At 39.8% G+C, this 18,713-nt stretch overlaps 1 protein-coding gene across 2 annotated transcripts; it reads left to right on the top strand.

Moving 5' to 3' along the window:
* The first annotated feature begins 203 nt into the window (after positions 1–203).
* On the top strand, positions 204–18,594 carry zgc:66455 (uncharacterized protein LOC393502 homolog). 2 transcript variants are annotated; one of them, XM_057843921.1, is made up of 11 exons: positions 204–404; positions 481–511; positions 7,108–7,643; positions 9,112–9,451; positions 13,617–13,658; positions 13,739–13,839; positions 13,905–13,966; positions 15,221–15,381; positions 15,691–15,846; positions 16,958–17,220; positions 17,945–18,594. In XM_057843921.1, exons 1-11 carry the CDS (start codon positions 309–311, stop codon positions 18,038–18,040), a joined length of 1,884 nt encoding a protein of 627 aa, XP_057699904.1. In that variant the 5' UTR covers positions 204–308; the 3' UTR covers positions 18,041–18,594. The 2 variants fall into 2 exon arrangements, with proteins under 2 accessions (XP_057699904.1, XP_057699905.1); XM_057843922.1 differs by having other exon boundaries at positions 16,961–17,220.
* Positions 18,595–18,713: the final 119 nt, after the last annotated feature.

Consider the following 18,713-nt stretch of genomic DNA (forward strand, 5'->3'; position numbering starts at 1 on the left):
TTGATGTCCTAATTAAGATATTGATTCTAGATACTTTCAAAAGTCCAAGCTCAAAGTACCTTTCTATTCATTATTAAATGTTCCCAATACAATACGGTACTGTACCTTACTTTTTATAGTGTTCACTCTAGCTCCTCCTGGTGGCAGTTTTTGTGACATGACAGCCAATCAGCTCGTTAATGAGCCTCAGCTGTACGCAGGTGCGCGCGGGAAATTAGCGACTACTATACAAGAGGAGCAGACGTCATTTCCAGCTCGACTATTGTCATAAAAAAAAATTTAAAAAAACGACAACAACAACAAAATACATGCAAATGTTTGCTGGCAAGACAGCGACGCTCAAAAGTCACGCGCTGGTCCTGAGCCTCGTGCTAGGACCTCTGTGGACCTCCTGCAAGGCGCAAGTAAGGCAACATGGATGTTTTTGACGTAATGCATATGCGTCCGTGCGACTGTTCACTGGTTTATATTTGTTTTCAGCTATATGAAGACGAAGCCAAACAAATCCCAGGTCAGTCAATAATTATTATTTAACTCATTTACTACCATGGATAGTGGTAGACATCAAATTCATTTAAAATAAGCTGCCTGACATGATCAGGTCTCACTGCCAATGACGGCGACAGATGTCCAATCCACTATGACTGGGGCACTTGCGCCCAGTCAAAATAGATTGTACGCCTATCGCCGTCACTGGCAGCCAATGAGTTCATTATGATGAGAGAAAACTTAATAAATGAACTGGTATATTGGTTTATGTAATCAAACACGTTGAGAGATGTTAAGAAGTGAACATTTAGATACTAATGCGGTCAACAAAAACATTCACGCAGGCAAATTTTGACAATTCAGCTGTCAGTTTGTCTTATGGCAACAGCAGCTTTGATTTTAAGGACTTGGAAACATGTTTCAAACTGTTTGAAGTACAATTTAAGTAATTGCATCCGTTACAGTTGAATTTCCGAACAAATTTGTACCACCCTCAAATTTTAGTGGTATACATAATGCTCCATTGATTACTTTGGACAAGAAGATTTTGTGATGCTGTTCACTATCATTAGTATGAGACAAATAAGAACGGGGTATAGTAATTACAATCTGCATTACTCTAGTGATATCAAGATCATTATTCTATGACAAGCATATGGTTGTTTAAAGGCCGAAAACGGCAAGTTTTGGCCGGTGAGTGTATTAGAAATCTCGTCTCCGGATCTAACTTTGGCTACGTTCATACCATAAGCGGAGTTTGACTTTTGGGGCGGGGGGGCACAACATGTTGATGACCCCGAAACTTGGTGTCATCAATAAAATTAACTTACAAGAATATTTGTAATCATAAATTGACAATGACTGTTTTTTTTGTCTCCCATCATTCTTGAGGGGAATTCTAAATCAGGCTGCTTAGGCAATACTTTTCGCCAAGATTGTCATCCATTGAATATGGTACGCCCGTTGGTGTCATGCCAATGTAGTTACCCCAGTCAAAAATTGTATCCCCTGGGCGGAGCCATATGGAGGTAGATTTGTGTCTTTATTATTCAACCAAAAAAATGTCGCTTCAATCAACAAAAAAAATGTGTTTGAATGCAAAAATACATTTGAAACTAAACCCCCCCCCCCCATTATTATTATTTTTTTTTTTATTGAAGTCAAGTTTTTTGATTGAAGTAATGTTGATGTGCTTTTGGGCCACATTTTGGCTAGGACATTTGTGTCTATATTATTCAATGAAAAAATAAGTTGCCTCAAAAAAATATAGATTTTAAAAAAATCACTTCAGTCAAAAAAAAAAAATCAGAAAAAGATTTTGAATGCGAAAAAATATATGTGATTGAAAAATTTGCATTTGAACACTTAATTTTTCATTGAAAAAGTTTTCTTTGATTGACGCAATACTTTCTGTGTTTGGGCCATAAAATGATTAGGAAATTTGTGTCTAAATAATTCAATCCCCCCCAAAAAGTTGCTTCAATCAAAAAAATTATTTTCGGTCAAAGAAAGAAATCATTTTTTAAAAACTTTTTTTTTTTTTAGAAAAAAAAATTGTTTTAATATGCAAAGCAAATGACCGTCTAAGGTGCTTGAAAAATAATTTTGACCCATTATAAAAATATATATCTTTGTTCATTTCATTCATTTTTGTTGCAGTTTTATTGCTTTTCAACTTTTATATATGTAGGAAAGTCAATTACATGTAATGACACTTTTCGGACACCAGGGGGGGCGTGGCCCCCCCCATACATATGGTTCATACTGCAGGTCTTAATGCACAAATCAAGTTTTTTAATGTTGTTTTTGGGCGCTGTATCGCGTGGCAGGGCAGGATGAGTGCATAAAAGGTAAAAAAGGGAGCAGACGTCCACTTATGCACTTTTAACAGACAAAAATAAATCCAGCTCAACCACTCGTCACTCAGGAGTGCAACGGACCACGTACACATGATCACACTCGACTCCCCACAAATATACACACGGTCCCAGGCTTCAACTTGGACCGTGTGCTTTGGTCAGATGAGACCAAGATTGAGCTTTTTGGCAACAAACACTCTAAGTGGGTCTGGCGTGCCACGAAAGATGCGCATGCTGAAAAGCACCTCATACCCACTGTGAAGTATGGGAGTGGGTCAGTGATGCTGTGGGGCTGTTTCGCTTCCAATGGCCCTGGGAACCTTGTTAGGGTGCATGGCATCATGAATGCTTTGAAATACCAGGACATTTTAAATCAAAATCTGTTGCCCTCTGCTCGAAAGCTGAAGATGGGTCGTCACTGGGTCTTTCAGCAAGACAATGACCCAAAACATATGGCCATATCTACACATGGTTCACCAGACACAAAATCAAGCTCCTCCCATGGCCATCTCAGTCCCCAGACCTTGTTTTGTTGGCAAAAGGGGGTTGTACAAAGTATTAACACCAGTGGCCTATTGACCCTACCCACCTACGTCACAAAACCACGTGCTCGCTGTATGGTTCCGCCCACTTGTCCGTCATTTTGACTCTGTATTAGCATTGTTTTCAATAGATGGCGGAATTTAAAATGCATTTCATGGAAGACCCGGTGCTTTCTGATGCCGCAAACTCACTGGATCTGTTGCATAAAAGGCGTTATGAGGAAAAGCTTCGTTCTATACAGTCACCAGATCCATATTTGATGCCCAAATCGATGTTTTTCGACCCACTGTCTTCGCCCTGTCTGCCTGACATCTGCTACGCAGATATTTACAATTATCTTGTCCACACTAAATCAGCCTATTCTCACGAAAATATGAAAAACTTCAAGAGCTTGGAGGCTTATAAATACTTCGTTGCTGGTTGGGTGAAACAGGTCCTCGTCAACGAAAATTCGGCAGGAATCTATCTTGTGCTTGGAAAGGTGAGTTACGAAATTTTCAATTCAAAATCTTTTGTTATTGCTAACATCCACTGTCAAGTCTAATGTATTTCATGTCGTTTGTCAATGGAGTTAAGGCTTTTAATGTTTATATGGTTTAGCGATAGCACTCTCACTACATACATACGTGTATGTTGTCGGCGATTAGCCTAGCAATGATCTTAATTGTGGTTATTTGTCAGCCCCGTAGACGAGGCCAGTTTCTTTCACTTGGTACCAGCTAAATATTATTCAAAAAATAACGATGGTGGAAGAAAGGGAAGTCACAAACATCTTGAATTTGAAACTATGTCATACTACGTCGTTTGTTGTCGGCGATTAGCCTCGCAATGATGTTAATTGTGGTTATTTGTCAGCCCCGTAGACGAGGCCAGTTTCTTTCACTTGGTACCAGCGAAATATTATTCAAAAAATAACGATGGTGGAAGAAAGGGAAGTCACAAACATCTTGAATTTGAAACTATGTCGTACTACGTCGTATGTTGTCGGCGATTAGCCTCGCAATGATCTTAATTGTGGTTATTTGTCAGCCCAAAACCCTCTAAGTATATCTTAAATGCATCTTACCGGATATAAAATGACTACTACATAGTCTGTGGTGATTTTTTTTGGTGCCCAGTTTTCACGTCGAATTGCAGCCGTCCATTTCGCTCTCTTTGGATCCCTCGGAATACGGTAAAACTTCAAGTCTCTCCTTCCATCTTCTCTGTTAGTGCAACCAACAGCCACACACGCCTTCACCATTTTGATTATTAATGTTAAGGAGCAGAAAAACACGCCGTAAATAGGAGGAATGTACGTAGCCGTAACAGGTTAACACTATGTTTTGACGGACAAGTGGGCGGTACCATTCAGGAGAGCGGAGTTGTGACGTCACGTGGGTAGGGTCTATACTACGAACAGAGTTCAGCCTCCCCAGAAGTAATCCAGTTTACCATCGGGTAACCGGAGTTGACAAAACCTGGTTGTCTAGTTTGTGGTCAATCGGTGCTACGACGCTGATTATGAGGTTGATTAGTCGAACCTGTGTCAACCCAGTCAGAGTTACTGCGCGTTCACATAAAAGGGGGCGGTGACCAGAGTCAAACACTACTTGTGACAATGGCACGGGCACCTTACTTCACGGAGGAGGAATGCGCGATGATCATGCGGAATTATGAGGAATTAAAATCCATCCTCACCGCGAAATCCAACACCGCTTTGGCGAGTAGAGCGCAACGGGTCTGTTGACAGCGAATTTACAGATCGTGTGATTTGTGAATGCGTCAATATGCCAGTTTACTTATGTCCATGAAAAGAAATAAAGCCTGCTGTCAGGACAATAAAATAAGATTTGGTACATTAACAGTAAGAAATAATTGTCACGCATCACCACACGAAACAGGATGATTGTATGTTTAGTCCCCTTGACTGTACAAATACGTATGTTCTTTTTTTTAGTTTGGGCCTAAAAAATCCAGCCCGACCCGAGTCCGATCAATAAACTTGATTTGCAGGCCCGAGCCCGACAAAAAAAAAAAAAAAAAAAGTTAGATTTGTGAGGACTCAGGAGAAGAAGGAAATGCGGGGATGCCATGCGTTGTTGCGTAAATAAAAGCCCGTCTTTTGTAACGATTTTTCACAGTTAAACAAGACTGTAAGATGCATATTCAATAAACATTTATATCTTTTATATTTGTGCGTCTGTCCTATCAGTGGATTTGACATTTAATTTAATCTCCTCGAGTTGGCAGAAAAAACGCAAGTTTTCTCAATGTTTAAATAGTCTACATATTTCTATGATTATTATAAATGCATCAATTTGAAGCGTTTCCATACCCCACTCCGAATCGCACGGCATACAGTGTTCTTACGCAGATATTCAGCGTCACCGATGGAATACATATATTGTCCCTGGCGAAAGAGCGCACGGACAGGCACACACAATCTGCGCAGTTGTGAGGGCTTGACTTCGGCGGGTTACATTAGTTATGTCCGACTCGATCAGCTGGCACAGATAACGTAGTCCTTCAGCTGAAAATCTATATCTTTCGTGGAGTACATCGTCCGGGTACGCCAGCGGATTCTGGCGGTCCCGAAATACCCGTGCCCTCCGGAGAGAGCCCCTCACAATCCGCGCGCCAATGTCGTATGGGTCGTCCAAGTACGCTGTCATTGTCAGGAGGACACGTCCGCGGAGGAGTGCTGTTTAAATAGAGCGTGGTTAATTGGAATCCTGATGTTAAGCAAGATCTAACTCTGACACGACCAGGTTTGGCATGTGGCGTGTGTTGCCATGGCAACACTTCTCGGTTCCAACATATCCACCTTTCGTAGTCTCGCATAGCTGCGAACTTACGTCGCACGTGATAAAGTTACTCTCGAAGTTACCCTGCTAAGCCAGAAAACCGGCTTCGTAGTATAGGCCACTGGGGTGCTAATAATTGTGACACACATTATTTTATGTCAAATAATTTTTTCTTTATGTGGGATTTTTTTCCCCACTGAATGAATGCACTTGTATTGATGATTGGATTTTTCTTTTTTTTTCCCATTACGGTCCCATATTATTTGAATTAAATATATATATATATATATATATATATATATATATATATATATATATATTAGAAGCTATAAAACATCTTTTTCAGGGGTGCCAATAATTATGGAGGGCACTGTACATATAAAAAAAATAGATGCTAACGCAAACTGATTACTATGATGATATCCAATCCAGTTTTAATGTATTTTTTGACTAATCCTAGCAAAACGACCGAAGTACCCAGTCTGCCATTGCTGAGGTGTGCCGCGCAGAGCCAGCAGCAGGCAGCTAACGTTACTGTTTACATTGACTGATGATGGGCTGCTACTGAGGTGTATAAACACCCCAGTAATAGCGGTCACCACTAGAGGGAGACATCCACATATTTCTACTCTGATTAGTCAATAGAGTAGGCAGGCAGATGGATGTGTCAAAAGGCACAGGCCAGAATGCGGTCGTTAATAAATTTATTATTTCTATGTGGCCCAGGAACCTATGCGGTTGTTGGGGACCACGGCTTTACATCGTATGAAAACCAGCAAGAGACGATTAAGAATTGGAAATGCACACAAAAGATACATAAAAGTCATGTTAAATTGGTAAGACTTTTGCGTACAAAAACATATGAAACAGGAAATAGAAATAGGCAACAATTACTCAAATAAGAACTTGTTACAACCGAGGCATGCGGAAGAAGACTTCAAACCTTGAGGCAGAAGACCACACCTGATGCTGCTCCTGTCAGACCTCTGACCTGGCATTATCATTTTCACACACAGAACTGCCACTTACAGGGTGTTTTCTCTTTTTCAGACTATTCTCTTTAAAATCTACAGATGGCTGTGTGAGAATTCCACTAATCATTTTTGAAATGCTCAGACCAGGCCGTCTCGCACAAACAACTATGCACATTAAAAGTCACTTAAAACACATTTCTTCCAAATTCTGATGCTCAGTTTAAACATCAGCAGACTGTCTTGACAATGTCTACATGCCCAAGTTTCTGCCATTTGATTGGCTGATTAGACATTTATGCTATCAATCAGTTGGAAAGGTTTATTTAATAAAGTGGCCGGTGATTGTACAACCCGATCCCCTTGAAGCTCCGTATAGTTATTTGCCACAAATAATTTGACCTGATTTCAGTTCTAACATTCAGTGGCTACACAAAGAATAAATGTGTTGTTCACCAGGTGAAGGGGGCATGGCTTTCTTTGCTCTGAGAAGTTGCCACCAGCGTCTGGGTGGCGACAGCGGCGACTTTTTTTCTCCTGACTATGTTTGCGCCAACCCACCCCTGTGGTGCAACTGGACCATCCGGGCCACGGCCGGCAAGCGGATCCACCTGAATCTTCAGGACTTGACTCCTGACGAGCACTGCCACCAGAAGCTGGACCAGATTGAGGTGAACGAGCCCAACGTGGATCGCCGGGTCCTGAGAGGGTGCTGGCGTGAGGCCACGTATACGTCCCGGTTGGACACTTTGCACGTGATTCTGCTGATCGGCGGTTGGCCTGCTCAGCAGTACCGAGGATTCTACGCACGCTACCGTACTTTTGTACCCCCTGTGGCCTACAAACCGCCAGATGGTGTCTCTGGGAATATCCCAGACATGATGATGGCATTGGAGCGTGAGCAGCATCCGAGCGCAACTGCTACAGTGTTTACCTTTTTGGATTATTCTGATAAAGCTACATATTCATCCCTGGAGAAAGGTGTACACGCTCAGGTGAGCTCTGCAAAACCTCAACCAATATTGCTAAGCTAATAGTAGGCAGGTTCTTATCTGGTTCTTGACTTTTTGTTTGTTTTGGAAGGGCCCTACAGATGAATCCGCTCAGGTTTTATGACTGGTTCTTGGCTTGATTGTTTTTTTTTGTTTGTTTGTTTGTTTGTTTTTTCTCCTCTGATCCTGGACATGGTTTATCATGACAAGACATGCTTATGCGTGTGGATTTTGACTGGTTTGTAATATGGCTTTTGACCTGGCATTTGATTGGTACTATTATTACTATTGGCATGGTTTTGGATTTCTTTTTTTAATGGTTTGAGACATGCCTTGACTTTGTTCTTAACTTGACCCGTTGTTTACGTTTTTACCTGATCATATACTTGTTCATGGATTTGGTTTTTGAATTGTCGTAGATCTGGATGATTTATTTCTTTTTTGACTACTTCTGGACTTTACCCGGGTCTCAGATGTGGATTTAGCCTTTTTTGTTGTCTTTGATGTGGTTCCAGATTTTCATTTAAAAGTTCAGAACTTGGTTGGTCTGTGTATATACAGTATTTCTCAACATGATCTTTGCAAGATCTTTGAAGTGGTTGTTGTTTTAAGACATTTGTTTCATGATTTGGATTTCAAACTTAATCATAACTAGATATTTTGCTCTGAAAAGCATGCCTGGTAAGCATGCAAAAAATACTCGTCAGTTCTAGTGCTGCAATGTTTAATCGATTAACTCGAGTAATTCAATTAGAGAAGTTTCGAATCAAATTTTGCTGCCTCGAGTATTCGTTTAATGAGTGGTGTTGTAATGATTTATTTTGAAAGTGTTTGCATTGTTTTAGATTTAGGTGGATACACTGCCTTCTAGTGGCAACAGTGAATATTTCATAACTCATTTAACATGGCTAAATCCAGCTGCTCCCTGTAAAGACCAACATAAGTTAATGTTTTTTGTGGATTTTTAATTTTGTTTATAGGTATTTTAAGCTGTTTTTTGTGGAAATATGTGTTTAAACAACTTTTTTAAGCGTATTTTGAAAATGTTAGCATTTTACAGCATTTAAGCTAGTGGACTTTTGTTATACAAGTAAGCCAATTATTCTTTTGTTGTATTTAGATCCTCATTTTTTAAAATAACGTTTGAGTCTAAGATCTGGTATTGTAATGTATTTTTAAATGAAAATGCAATCCTGCATAGTTTGAAGAAACACTCGGGAATTTTTTATATGTTGGAATTTAATGCTCTTTTGCAAGTGCAATCTTAGCAAGCCTTTGCTTTACGTCTCCTAAAATTTATTCTGCAAAGTAATAAATGTTCCTTGTCCGATTACTCGAATATTCAAACTAACAAGTTGATGGATTAATTGACTACCAAAATAATCGATAGCTGCAGCCCTAGACAGTTCATTAAATGTTTTTTTTATATGTAGATATTTTTTCATGATGAAATGACATCTTGTGCCATCAGCCTCCCACCTCACATGACTTGAAGTTGTGGTTGGAGACCACACCGCTGTCAGACTCCCCATACAGTACCACCCATACGGAAAGAGGCACACCCCGAATGCTCTCGGATCTACCCGAGCTTGCTTCTCAGGAGCATCTGAAAAAGCTCTCGAGCAGCCCCCTTCACACCCTAACCGCCAAGCGCAGGGACGTCGCCCTGGCTGAAAACCAACATCCTCCAACTGAAGTCGAAGACAAAATTGGGACCACCGAAACACCAGCATCCTCTGATGAACAATCACTGGGGTGGACTCTTTCACATCCCAACATAATGGAGCCACTTTCAGACTACCACGGGAAGTGTGAGTACAAATTGTTACATGCGCACCAATGCAGCTGAATCTCAAGTTCCAAGAACTATTTTAATAGTTAAATTTAACATACTCCAAAAAAAAAAAGGCGCCTATATCCTGTGTATAAGATTAAGACAACGCTAGTGAATACAGGGCTCCAGACTAACATTTTTTAACTAGGAGCACAGTGACCTCTTAGTTTCAAGGGCGCTTGCAGAAGATGTAGGTGTGCACACTTTAAATCCGCATTCCAAAATTTCCTCTAATTTTCAGTTTAATCAATAATTACTTTCATAATGAATGCATTAAACGAGAAACGTATGAATTAATATTTTATTCTCTATCAGTTTTGACATCAACCTGTATATTGCTTGGAAATTACAGTAGGTTAACATGGGAATTTTATTTCCCTATTTCTGTCGCTGTCACCTGGTACTACAACCAATCAGCAACGGATTAATTGATCGACAAATCACCTGCGAGGACACTGGCTAACCTGAAAAAGATTGAAATCCAGACGCCACATGTTGTCAGCGTGGAGGAGGGTAACATTTTAGCAGTGTGCGACCAGCACATACTTTGATACCTCTCAACATGATTTCCAGATCATAAATAAAAAAAGCAGCAGTATGAAAATCGTTGTCGCTCAGAAAAGACCAGAAATTTTAAAATGCCCTCCAAATTCATAGCTAATCAGAGACGAGTGGTGACGCACAGGCAGAGGGCGGTGCGTGTTGCTGTCGCTTGCCGCTACAGTCGCATCACGCCCCGTGTGTTTGCTTTCAGCTCAACGGCGATGACTTTTGCATTTCCTTTTGCTCATTGCCTCCCGTGTGTTGAGCCCAGTGGCGTCGTTAGATATTCTCAAGCCCCACTAAAGTTACACAAAAAATGCTGACACATTCATTATGAAGTTTCCAGAATACTCGTTTAAATCAATAATCATATAACCTATCAATGAAACTGAAGCTTTCTGAAGCAGTGAATCAATATCAAGCAATGTGTCGAAATGGTTAGTGTTATGAAGCATTTGCCATGAATCGGTGTGGTGAGTCATGACACTGCTTTCTGTATCACTGAAGCAAATGTGTTGAAATGGTTCAGTGTTATGAAGCATTTGCCACGAATCAGTGTGGTGAGTCACGACACTGCTTCACCACTGCTTTCTGTACCACTGAAGCAAATGTGTTGAAATGGTTCAGTGCTACGAGGCATTTGACACAATTCAGTTTGATGACATCTGTTGGACAAAAATACATTGAACTTTCATATAACCAAGTGTTATCTGAGCAACTAAATATGTGGGTCGTATGGTGGTTACATACAGTACATTGCCTAGTGTGAAAGCAGTAGTGGGTTCGACCCCTAGCATGAAATTTATTTTCTTCTTCCCCAGATTAATTTAAAAAAATAATTATAATAATAACAACAACAAAAAAAGCTGTTTTGTTACTTTTAAATGAAAAACGGAAATGCTTGTGTAATAGGGAACTCTTGATGGAGGTGTATAGAATGCTAGTGACACTGGGATGGAGATTTGGGTGTTTCACACATTTTTATTTAAAAACAAAATCATCTCAGCAGCATTTGGTTTCAGCCGGTTCCTCTTTTTGCTAATGACCTCTCCAGCTTTTGAGAATATTCTCACATGGCACGAACAAATATACAAACTGGCAGATAGACAAACACAAAAACTGACACACAAAAACAAACACAAAAACTGACTGACAGACACAAAAAGTAACTTGTGTGTGTGTGGAGGGGGGCGCGGAGGGGTGCGTGTGTGTGCGTATTATATAAATCAGTGTATAGTGTGTCAATGAATGCATATACTAGGGTGACCAAATGTCCTCTTTTGCCCGGACAAGTCCTACTTTCATGTAGTGTCCTCGTGGTCCGGGCGGGTTTTATAAATTCATAAAAATGTCCGGTTTTTATGATTTTTCACGGGACCAATTTGAAGAGAATCCCTCCGACCGCTGGGTGGCAGCAGTTGACATGGCTCCTACGAGAATGGAGGGAAGTAGTAGTTCTTCTTGTTTTTGTTGGCAGTTTACCCCATCATGAGGCATTACCGCCATCTACTGGGTTGACGATTTGGCCACAATGCCTGAAGTTTTTTTTTTTTTTTTTAATGATAAATACGTATGTAATGGCAACTGTTGACTTCTGTCGGAGCTTTGACTGTAAAATCCCGTTTGGTGTCGCATTGGCGCGCTGCCGATGATTGTAAACTTTTATAGCAAAGTTTGATTTTTGCCACAGCTAGCTATCAGCAAGCTAAACCGCGCTAGGCATTATGGGAAACGTAGTTTTGAACTGCTACGTTTGGAAACATGCTGATTGAATAGTTTGTTTATTTCGGTTTTTGTTTGTGTGCAATCTAGAACATTGAATGAGAACATCAATTGAATGGGAATAACAATTTGTCAAGGACAATTGTCGTGATAGTAATTTATAAAAATGTTTAGTTAGCACATAGCCTACTGTGTGTAATGTGTATTGACTGGACTACATTTCTATGGGTCTGCATTATATATATATGTATATATATATTTTTTAAAGTCTTTTTTTTTTTTTTTTTTTTTTCAAACTGCATTTTTCCATCCAGAGTGAGGGGGCACACTTTAAATATATTAAAGTGATATTGGCATCTCTGAGTGAACTTCGAGTAAAATTCAAGTATCTTGAGGCCGGGCTGAGGCTGGGCTGAGTGTCCTCTTTCTTAGAAATCAAAATATGGTCACCCTAGCCTATACTATGTGCATTTGCAAATAAATCTAATGTGTAATCTGATCTAATTTCACTTTACTCTCCCTCGTTCTCAATATGACGTAATGCGCGCAAAAGCTCTCCTCACAAACCACAACATTTTGAGGGATATATCCCCTTTTTATAAGCATTGTGAGTTTGACTGAACCAAATTGACTGACTCGACCCCTCGCTACCTGAGTGACACGTCCACGGTCACGGCCGACACGCGTGTGACATCACAACACTTTGCTTCCGCGGCCAGGTGTTTTTCCACTGAATGAAGCGAGACATCAGTACAACGTATCGGAATACTTGTTGCCGCGAGCGCTTGACACTTGTCGGGCGACTGCTTCGAGCGTGACGTCACGAGCTGTTCCACCGGATCCAGCGAGACATCGGGACGACTGATTCGTGATACTTCTGCCGCGAGCGCTCGACACTTGTCTCGAGCGTCTGCTTCGAGCGTAACATCACTACCTATCATTATTAAATTAAATATGATCATAAATCTGTCAGTTTCCCCTCACTGCAATAGAGTAAGGTAGAGAGCTCCTTCCATGCGAGTGAGTAATTATCCAATCCATTCCACTTGTTCGTATAGAGAACGCCCACTTTACTAAAAAAAAAAAAAACAAGCTGAATAGATTGATGAAGGCTGGACATAAGGTTTTCCAAGAAAGGGAGTATTTATCACTGCTGGTAGTAAGTTACCTCCAGTCCCCGACTAACAGCAGAAAGTATCATGTAATTAATAAACCAACTGCTCCGTGTTTGACAAATAAAACCTGGCTTGCACACTACAGACAATCTCTGCACATCTTACCTTTGTTGTTTTGCGGTCAAACGTTACATCCCAGCTCTAAAATAACACTGTTACTTAGCTGCTGCTAGCTAGTTAATTTAAAATGCATTGTGAAGGTCCTGGTTGTTTATAGAGTTAAGCGTGCACTCTTTTTACCACTATCTTTGGGGTGACTTGCTTCTGAAGTATCAGCTGTATCAGTGTTTCTCACTTTACAAACAGATGAGTACAGGAGCTGAACTCATTCACATATGATTATCGTCAATGGATAGTCATAATAATAATCACTCCACCTTTATCGACCTGTAGGAGTCAGAGCAGAGTGATAGACCAATTTGCCACCCTTAAAAACAGACTGCATTCTTTGATGCTTGTTTTTTTTTTCTTGTTGTTCTACTGTATTAAAAAAAAAGACTGAGACAACAACAATAATAATGAATAAATGATCAGTCTTTGTTAGCTGTGAAGTTTTGTGCTTGTACTCTACGTTTACTTACATCCTGGTAATCTTCTGAGGTGCTTTGCAACACACCGCGTTGGGACAATGCTCAAATTTTGACTGCAGAAATTGTTAGTGATATTCAACATGTTATTAACACGCATTAATATTGCCTGCAGACAATGTCTGGAATGCTTCAAAAGATCTTCATCAGCCTGGTGGTGAGTTGTTGTTGGATCAAAACCACAATAGGTCCGCTTATCATCATAAGAAAGGTTTTCCTGACTTGCTCTCTGAGCAGATCAGCTATTCGAAGTGACCGTGGAGGTCCAGCTCAGTCAGGAACGTGACCGGAGCCAAGACCATTTGGACGGATCACTGATGAAGTCTGTCAAGGCTCTGGTATGGCCTCCACTGTTTTGTTTTAACACTTAAAAAAGTCTAAAAGATGGCGCCCTTTTCTTCAGGTCCTCCAACATCTTGATCGGCTTCACATTTCGCTGAGTTTAACCCTCAAAAGAATTAAAAGGTTAGCCATCGTGGATATGTGATTGTGCGCTAGCACCTTGACATATGAGACTGTGGGACTATTTTGGATTTGAGCTTGAGCCCTGTTTGTAATTGAACATGCAGACAAAAGGGTGAATCTCAATTTAGGGATTTTACACTTGACCAGATAATCTATGCGTTGTGGTAGTTGGCAGACCTGTGTGTATTTGTAATGAAAGTGTCAAATTAAAACCTATGTTGGAGCAGGGAACTCATTTGAGGACCTAAGAAAACCAATACAGGCCTTTGACTAACATGATATTCACTGTGTTAAAGTGCATATACCGTACACAGTATTAATAATTATTTTGCTACCAAAGAATAAAAAGTATCGATTTTTTTAAAAGCATCACAAAATTTTAAAAAAAATGTCAGCATGAAGACTTTCATGTGTGTTTTTTCTTATGTGTTTTTATTACATTCATTTAGGGCAGGATTCTCAAACTTGCGGCACATGGGACAATTATTTGCTGCCCCAATTGGACATTTAAATGTAGTATTTGTGTTGTGATGGGCCATGAAATAATATATACAAATATTTTTAATGTATTAAAGGATCCATTTTGGAAACAAAATATTATTCAAATAGTAAAAATTAAATGGAGATTTAAAAAAAAATTTTTTTTTAAATCAAGTGATTAAGAATTTAAATTTAAAACAAATATGTTAAAAAAAACAACAACAAAAACCAAATGTGGCCTCTGTGTATTCTGTTCTGGGAATTTCGATTCATAAATCTCTTGTGACCTCGTATAACTTAACTCTTTGGCTGCCATTGACAGTCACAGACCTCCAATCTTTTTAACTGGGAGGGGCTTGAAATGATCAAATCCCAGTTGAAATGGATTGGATGTCTATTGCTGTCAATAGCTGATTTCAATAGGTGTGACGTGTGCTGGCAATGGATAAATTAAGCTAATAACTGCTGAATAGATTACCACTGTCCCTGACAGGGTTAAAATCACTGTTCTGTTGTTGAATCAAACTTTTTTGCTTGCTGGAAAAAAAGGTGTATATAAAAACTTTAAATACAATATTTTGTAACAGTTGGTCTCGAAAAATCAGTCAAAATGCTAAAAAAAAAAATACAAAGTTGTATTACTTGAAAGAAAAATTAGAAATGGGGTTGTTACATTGTCTTAGAACCAGTTTAACTGGTAGGTCAAAGTACAATAGAGCTGTGCATTGTGAATGTGTGGTTACCATGGTCATGATTATGTCAAATACCGTCCAGGCTTCGTGCGGGAGAACTTTATATCATGTGGCTGAACACGGGTCGCGGGGGCACTGACGTGTACAACGGCGTGCACCAGGGCCTGCACAAGCTGCTTGGTAGCGCTGTCGCCCAAGGTGCAAACCCGCACCATGGCATCATTGCATCAGTCTCCATTGGAGGTAATAACAACCTACAGACTTGGAAAGGACAACATTTAGATTCAATGATTTTGCTCATACTTAAATGGGGGGGGGGGGGGGGGGGGGTGTAATGTCCAAGGTTTTTCTGCCTAAAAATGGGCGACAACTACAACTTCCAAACTATGAAACTCACAAAGGTGGGAAGTGTTGCAAAAAGGACTTTGTGTCCTTCTTGGGGTTAAAAGGGGTAAACTTGTTTCTTGTAATTGTAATTCTCAATGCGTTTTTGAAAATTGCTTCTGAACTGTATTGTTTTTTGTTTTTTTTTCCCCTCCAAAAAACCCTCAGATGTCAACGAATGTGGAACGCAATTGTCTTTGTGCGACATTAATGCTGACTGTTTGGACCAGTTTGGCTCGTACTGGTGCCGATGCAAAGAAGGCTTCAGGGATGAGTCTCATTTGGGACCTAGAGGAACCGTATGCGTGGACCAAAAGCCCACAGGTCACTACAACAACAGTTATCGCATAAATTTCTGTCGAGGCACAGCATCAGCCATTCCTCCTTTTCCATCCGTCACTTACCCTCTGACTGCAGGATTCGCAACTCTTCCCTTCCTGCCACAGAGAAATCTCATTTTTGGCCACGGTACAGTGAAGGCCTGAAAAATCGGCAGTCATGATTTCAAATATATTGTGATTTTGAAATTGATAAATATACTGAGTGCAGTATAAACATTAGGGTTGGGCCTTGATTTAAAAAAAAAAAACAACTAATCAATTGTAGGCCTTTTTTTTAGTGACAGTCCAACATTTAAATTGTCAAAAAACAGAAGCTCATGTCTTTAAAAAAAAAAAAAAAGAGATCTACAACTACAAGTAGTCTCGAAATAACTTGAGGTGGTCTGGTCTTAACCGGTTTTTCAGCATTAACTGATTTCATGTAAAGACATTTCGACATTCCCTTTTAATGTAGTTTTCAGTGAAGCGACAAATTGTCGACTGACGAAAGTTCTGTTATGATTGGAACACAACTCGCGATCAAAATGCGTTAATTAAAAAAAAAAAAAAATCTTTCGTAATGAACAAATTGTAGTCAATTCATTGGATTCCATTAACAGCTATAGACTTCCAATTAGATTTGACTGGGGTGCAAATTGGATTGGATTTGTATCTCTGTCAATGGCAGTGAAATATGATCACTCAATGTCAGCCATCCCAGTTGAAATGGATTTGATATGTTACAATCACATCCCTGAAATACGTATAAACAGTAATTCTATCTTTGTGCTAAGGAATTATGTTGTTGTGAATGTGTTTCTGAATGAGTTTCATTTATACAAAAATAGTGCTTGTATCAATGTTGTTAGTAGGACATCAATTAATATTGTGGCTCCACAAATAGCATGGGTGGGTGGCAAACCACTAGGATGCGGGTTAGTTACGTGCATTGACTCTCCAGAGAGCCCAAATTGGGGGGGGAATGGTTGTCCAAATGTCCTCTTATAGCCTCGTCTTTGCCCTGCAGTAGCTGTATCCTGCAGGATGCCCATTGTTGTTTGACTTGATCTGGTCTTCCGATTGTTCTTGATTCATAAATGTGTGCGCTTCCACAGCAGGTTGCAACCAGGGCCCGTCAGCTGAGACCCAGGGAGTGTACGTGCTCTTCTTCCTGCTCAGCACGCTGCTGGTGATATCACTGGTGGTGGCGTGCATGCTCTACCGCCGTCACCGACGTGGGGCCTTTATGCTTAAAGGCGAGCAATCCAGCTCGGCTCAGGGCTACACCGACAACACATATGTCGGCCCCAGTGACCCGGACCTCCCACCGCCTCCGCCACCAGCCAGGGGGCCGCGGGATGCTTGGCCCCTGCACAAGGTTCTTGTTTTTGTAACCGTACTACAATGCTACTTTGCTTTACCAGTTGATTGCATTCCATGACAAAGCTCGTAACTCAAATTACTTGTATGTTAAATCTGTTTTCGCAACTGGAATTATTTGGAATGTCATTATACCGTTTCAGCCCCAAGACAAGCTTGGGTGACCCTACATTGGTGTGTTGTATGTCTTCGACTCATTCGCTGCCATTGACTGCAGTAGATGTCAAATCCACTCTGGGAATTCTCCCAGATAAATTGGATTCGATGTTCATCATAGTCAATAGCAGCAAACAACTAAAGGAGGTGGCAGAGGGAATTTAGTCTAGTTCTGTTTTGGGGTTCAGTGTTAGCAACCGCTTCATGTTCCTTGTTTTTTTTTTTTTTTTTTTTTTTAAACATTTTTATTCTTTGTACGATTGACTGTTAACACCATTTTACTAGGCAGATAAATTACATCTGTTTGATATATATATATATATATATATCAATTTTTTTCATCTTTAAAGTTGGCTCAAAATGCAGGGTATCTGACATAGCACGGAGCAAAAAAAAAATGGAGTGACTGCTCAGAACTTCAGTGTTATAAGTTGGGATACTTGTAAGTCAGGGTAGCACTGTATTTGTAATTCGATATGGCTGTTTTGCCTTGTTTTCATTGTAGATGCGATGAAAACTTTTGACTTTCCGTCAAATGACAAATCATAATCTGTCTTGTATCGAAGGAGCGATGTGCCACTGTGGATCTTCAGCTTCTCCGCTTCAGCCCACTGACACCCTCTGACATTTACACAGACCCGCAAGAGAGCAGGAAGAAGTGATGGAACATCTTTTTGGGGAAGTTTTTTTTTTTTTTCTTTTTCTCCCACTTAAGTGTGACTTCCAAATTTTTAAGGATTTTTTTTTTTCTTTAAGATTCCCGTTTGTAGTTTTTTAAAAAGTGATATATAGTACCTTTGTATTATTTCCAGTTCATCTTTTAGAATTATTTTCTTTGTAGTATTCTTTGCAGTTATAACACTTTCTTAAGTTTTAGTTTGTCTTCTGTTTGAGTCTCCTTTAATTTTTTATATCTTTAATTTTTGGGAGTTTTTGGAGGATTTTTTTTTTTCTTTCTCTCCCTTACAGGCAATTCGTTCATTTTCCAAGCCTCTTATCAAAAGGGTCACTGTTTTTCTTACTGTTCATTATTTAAAAATGTTATTTCCGTTTTGGTCATTTATTTTAATAGTAGTAATCACATGCAGACCACAGCATTAAACACTACAGATGATTTAAAGTTAAAATTGTTTATGGTGGAAAAGAGATCTATATGTTGTCAACTGTGACAATTTCACCAAAGCGGTGACATTGTATAAATGCTCAATAAAAATGCATGTTGCTTAAACGAATGTTTTGTTCTGAAGTTCCTGAACATCATCTGATTATGAAAAAAATATAATATACAATTGAACTGATGTAGTTGTATGGTTGTCCAGCAGTTGGCGGCAAAGT

The sequence above is a fragment of the Corythoichthys intestinalis genome, chromosome 8 (genome assembly GCF_030265065.1).
Source record: "Corythoichthys intestinalis isolate RoL2023-P3 chromosome 8, ASM3026506v1, whole genome shotgun sequence".
In the NCBI taxonomy this organism is placed as follows: Eukaryota; Metazoa; Chordata; class Actinopteri; order Syngnathiformes; family Syngnathidae; genus Corythoichthys; species Corythoichthys intestinalis.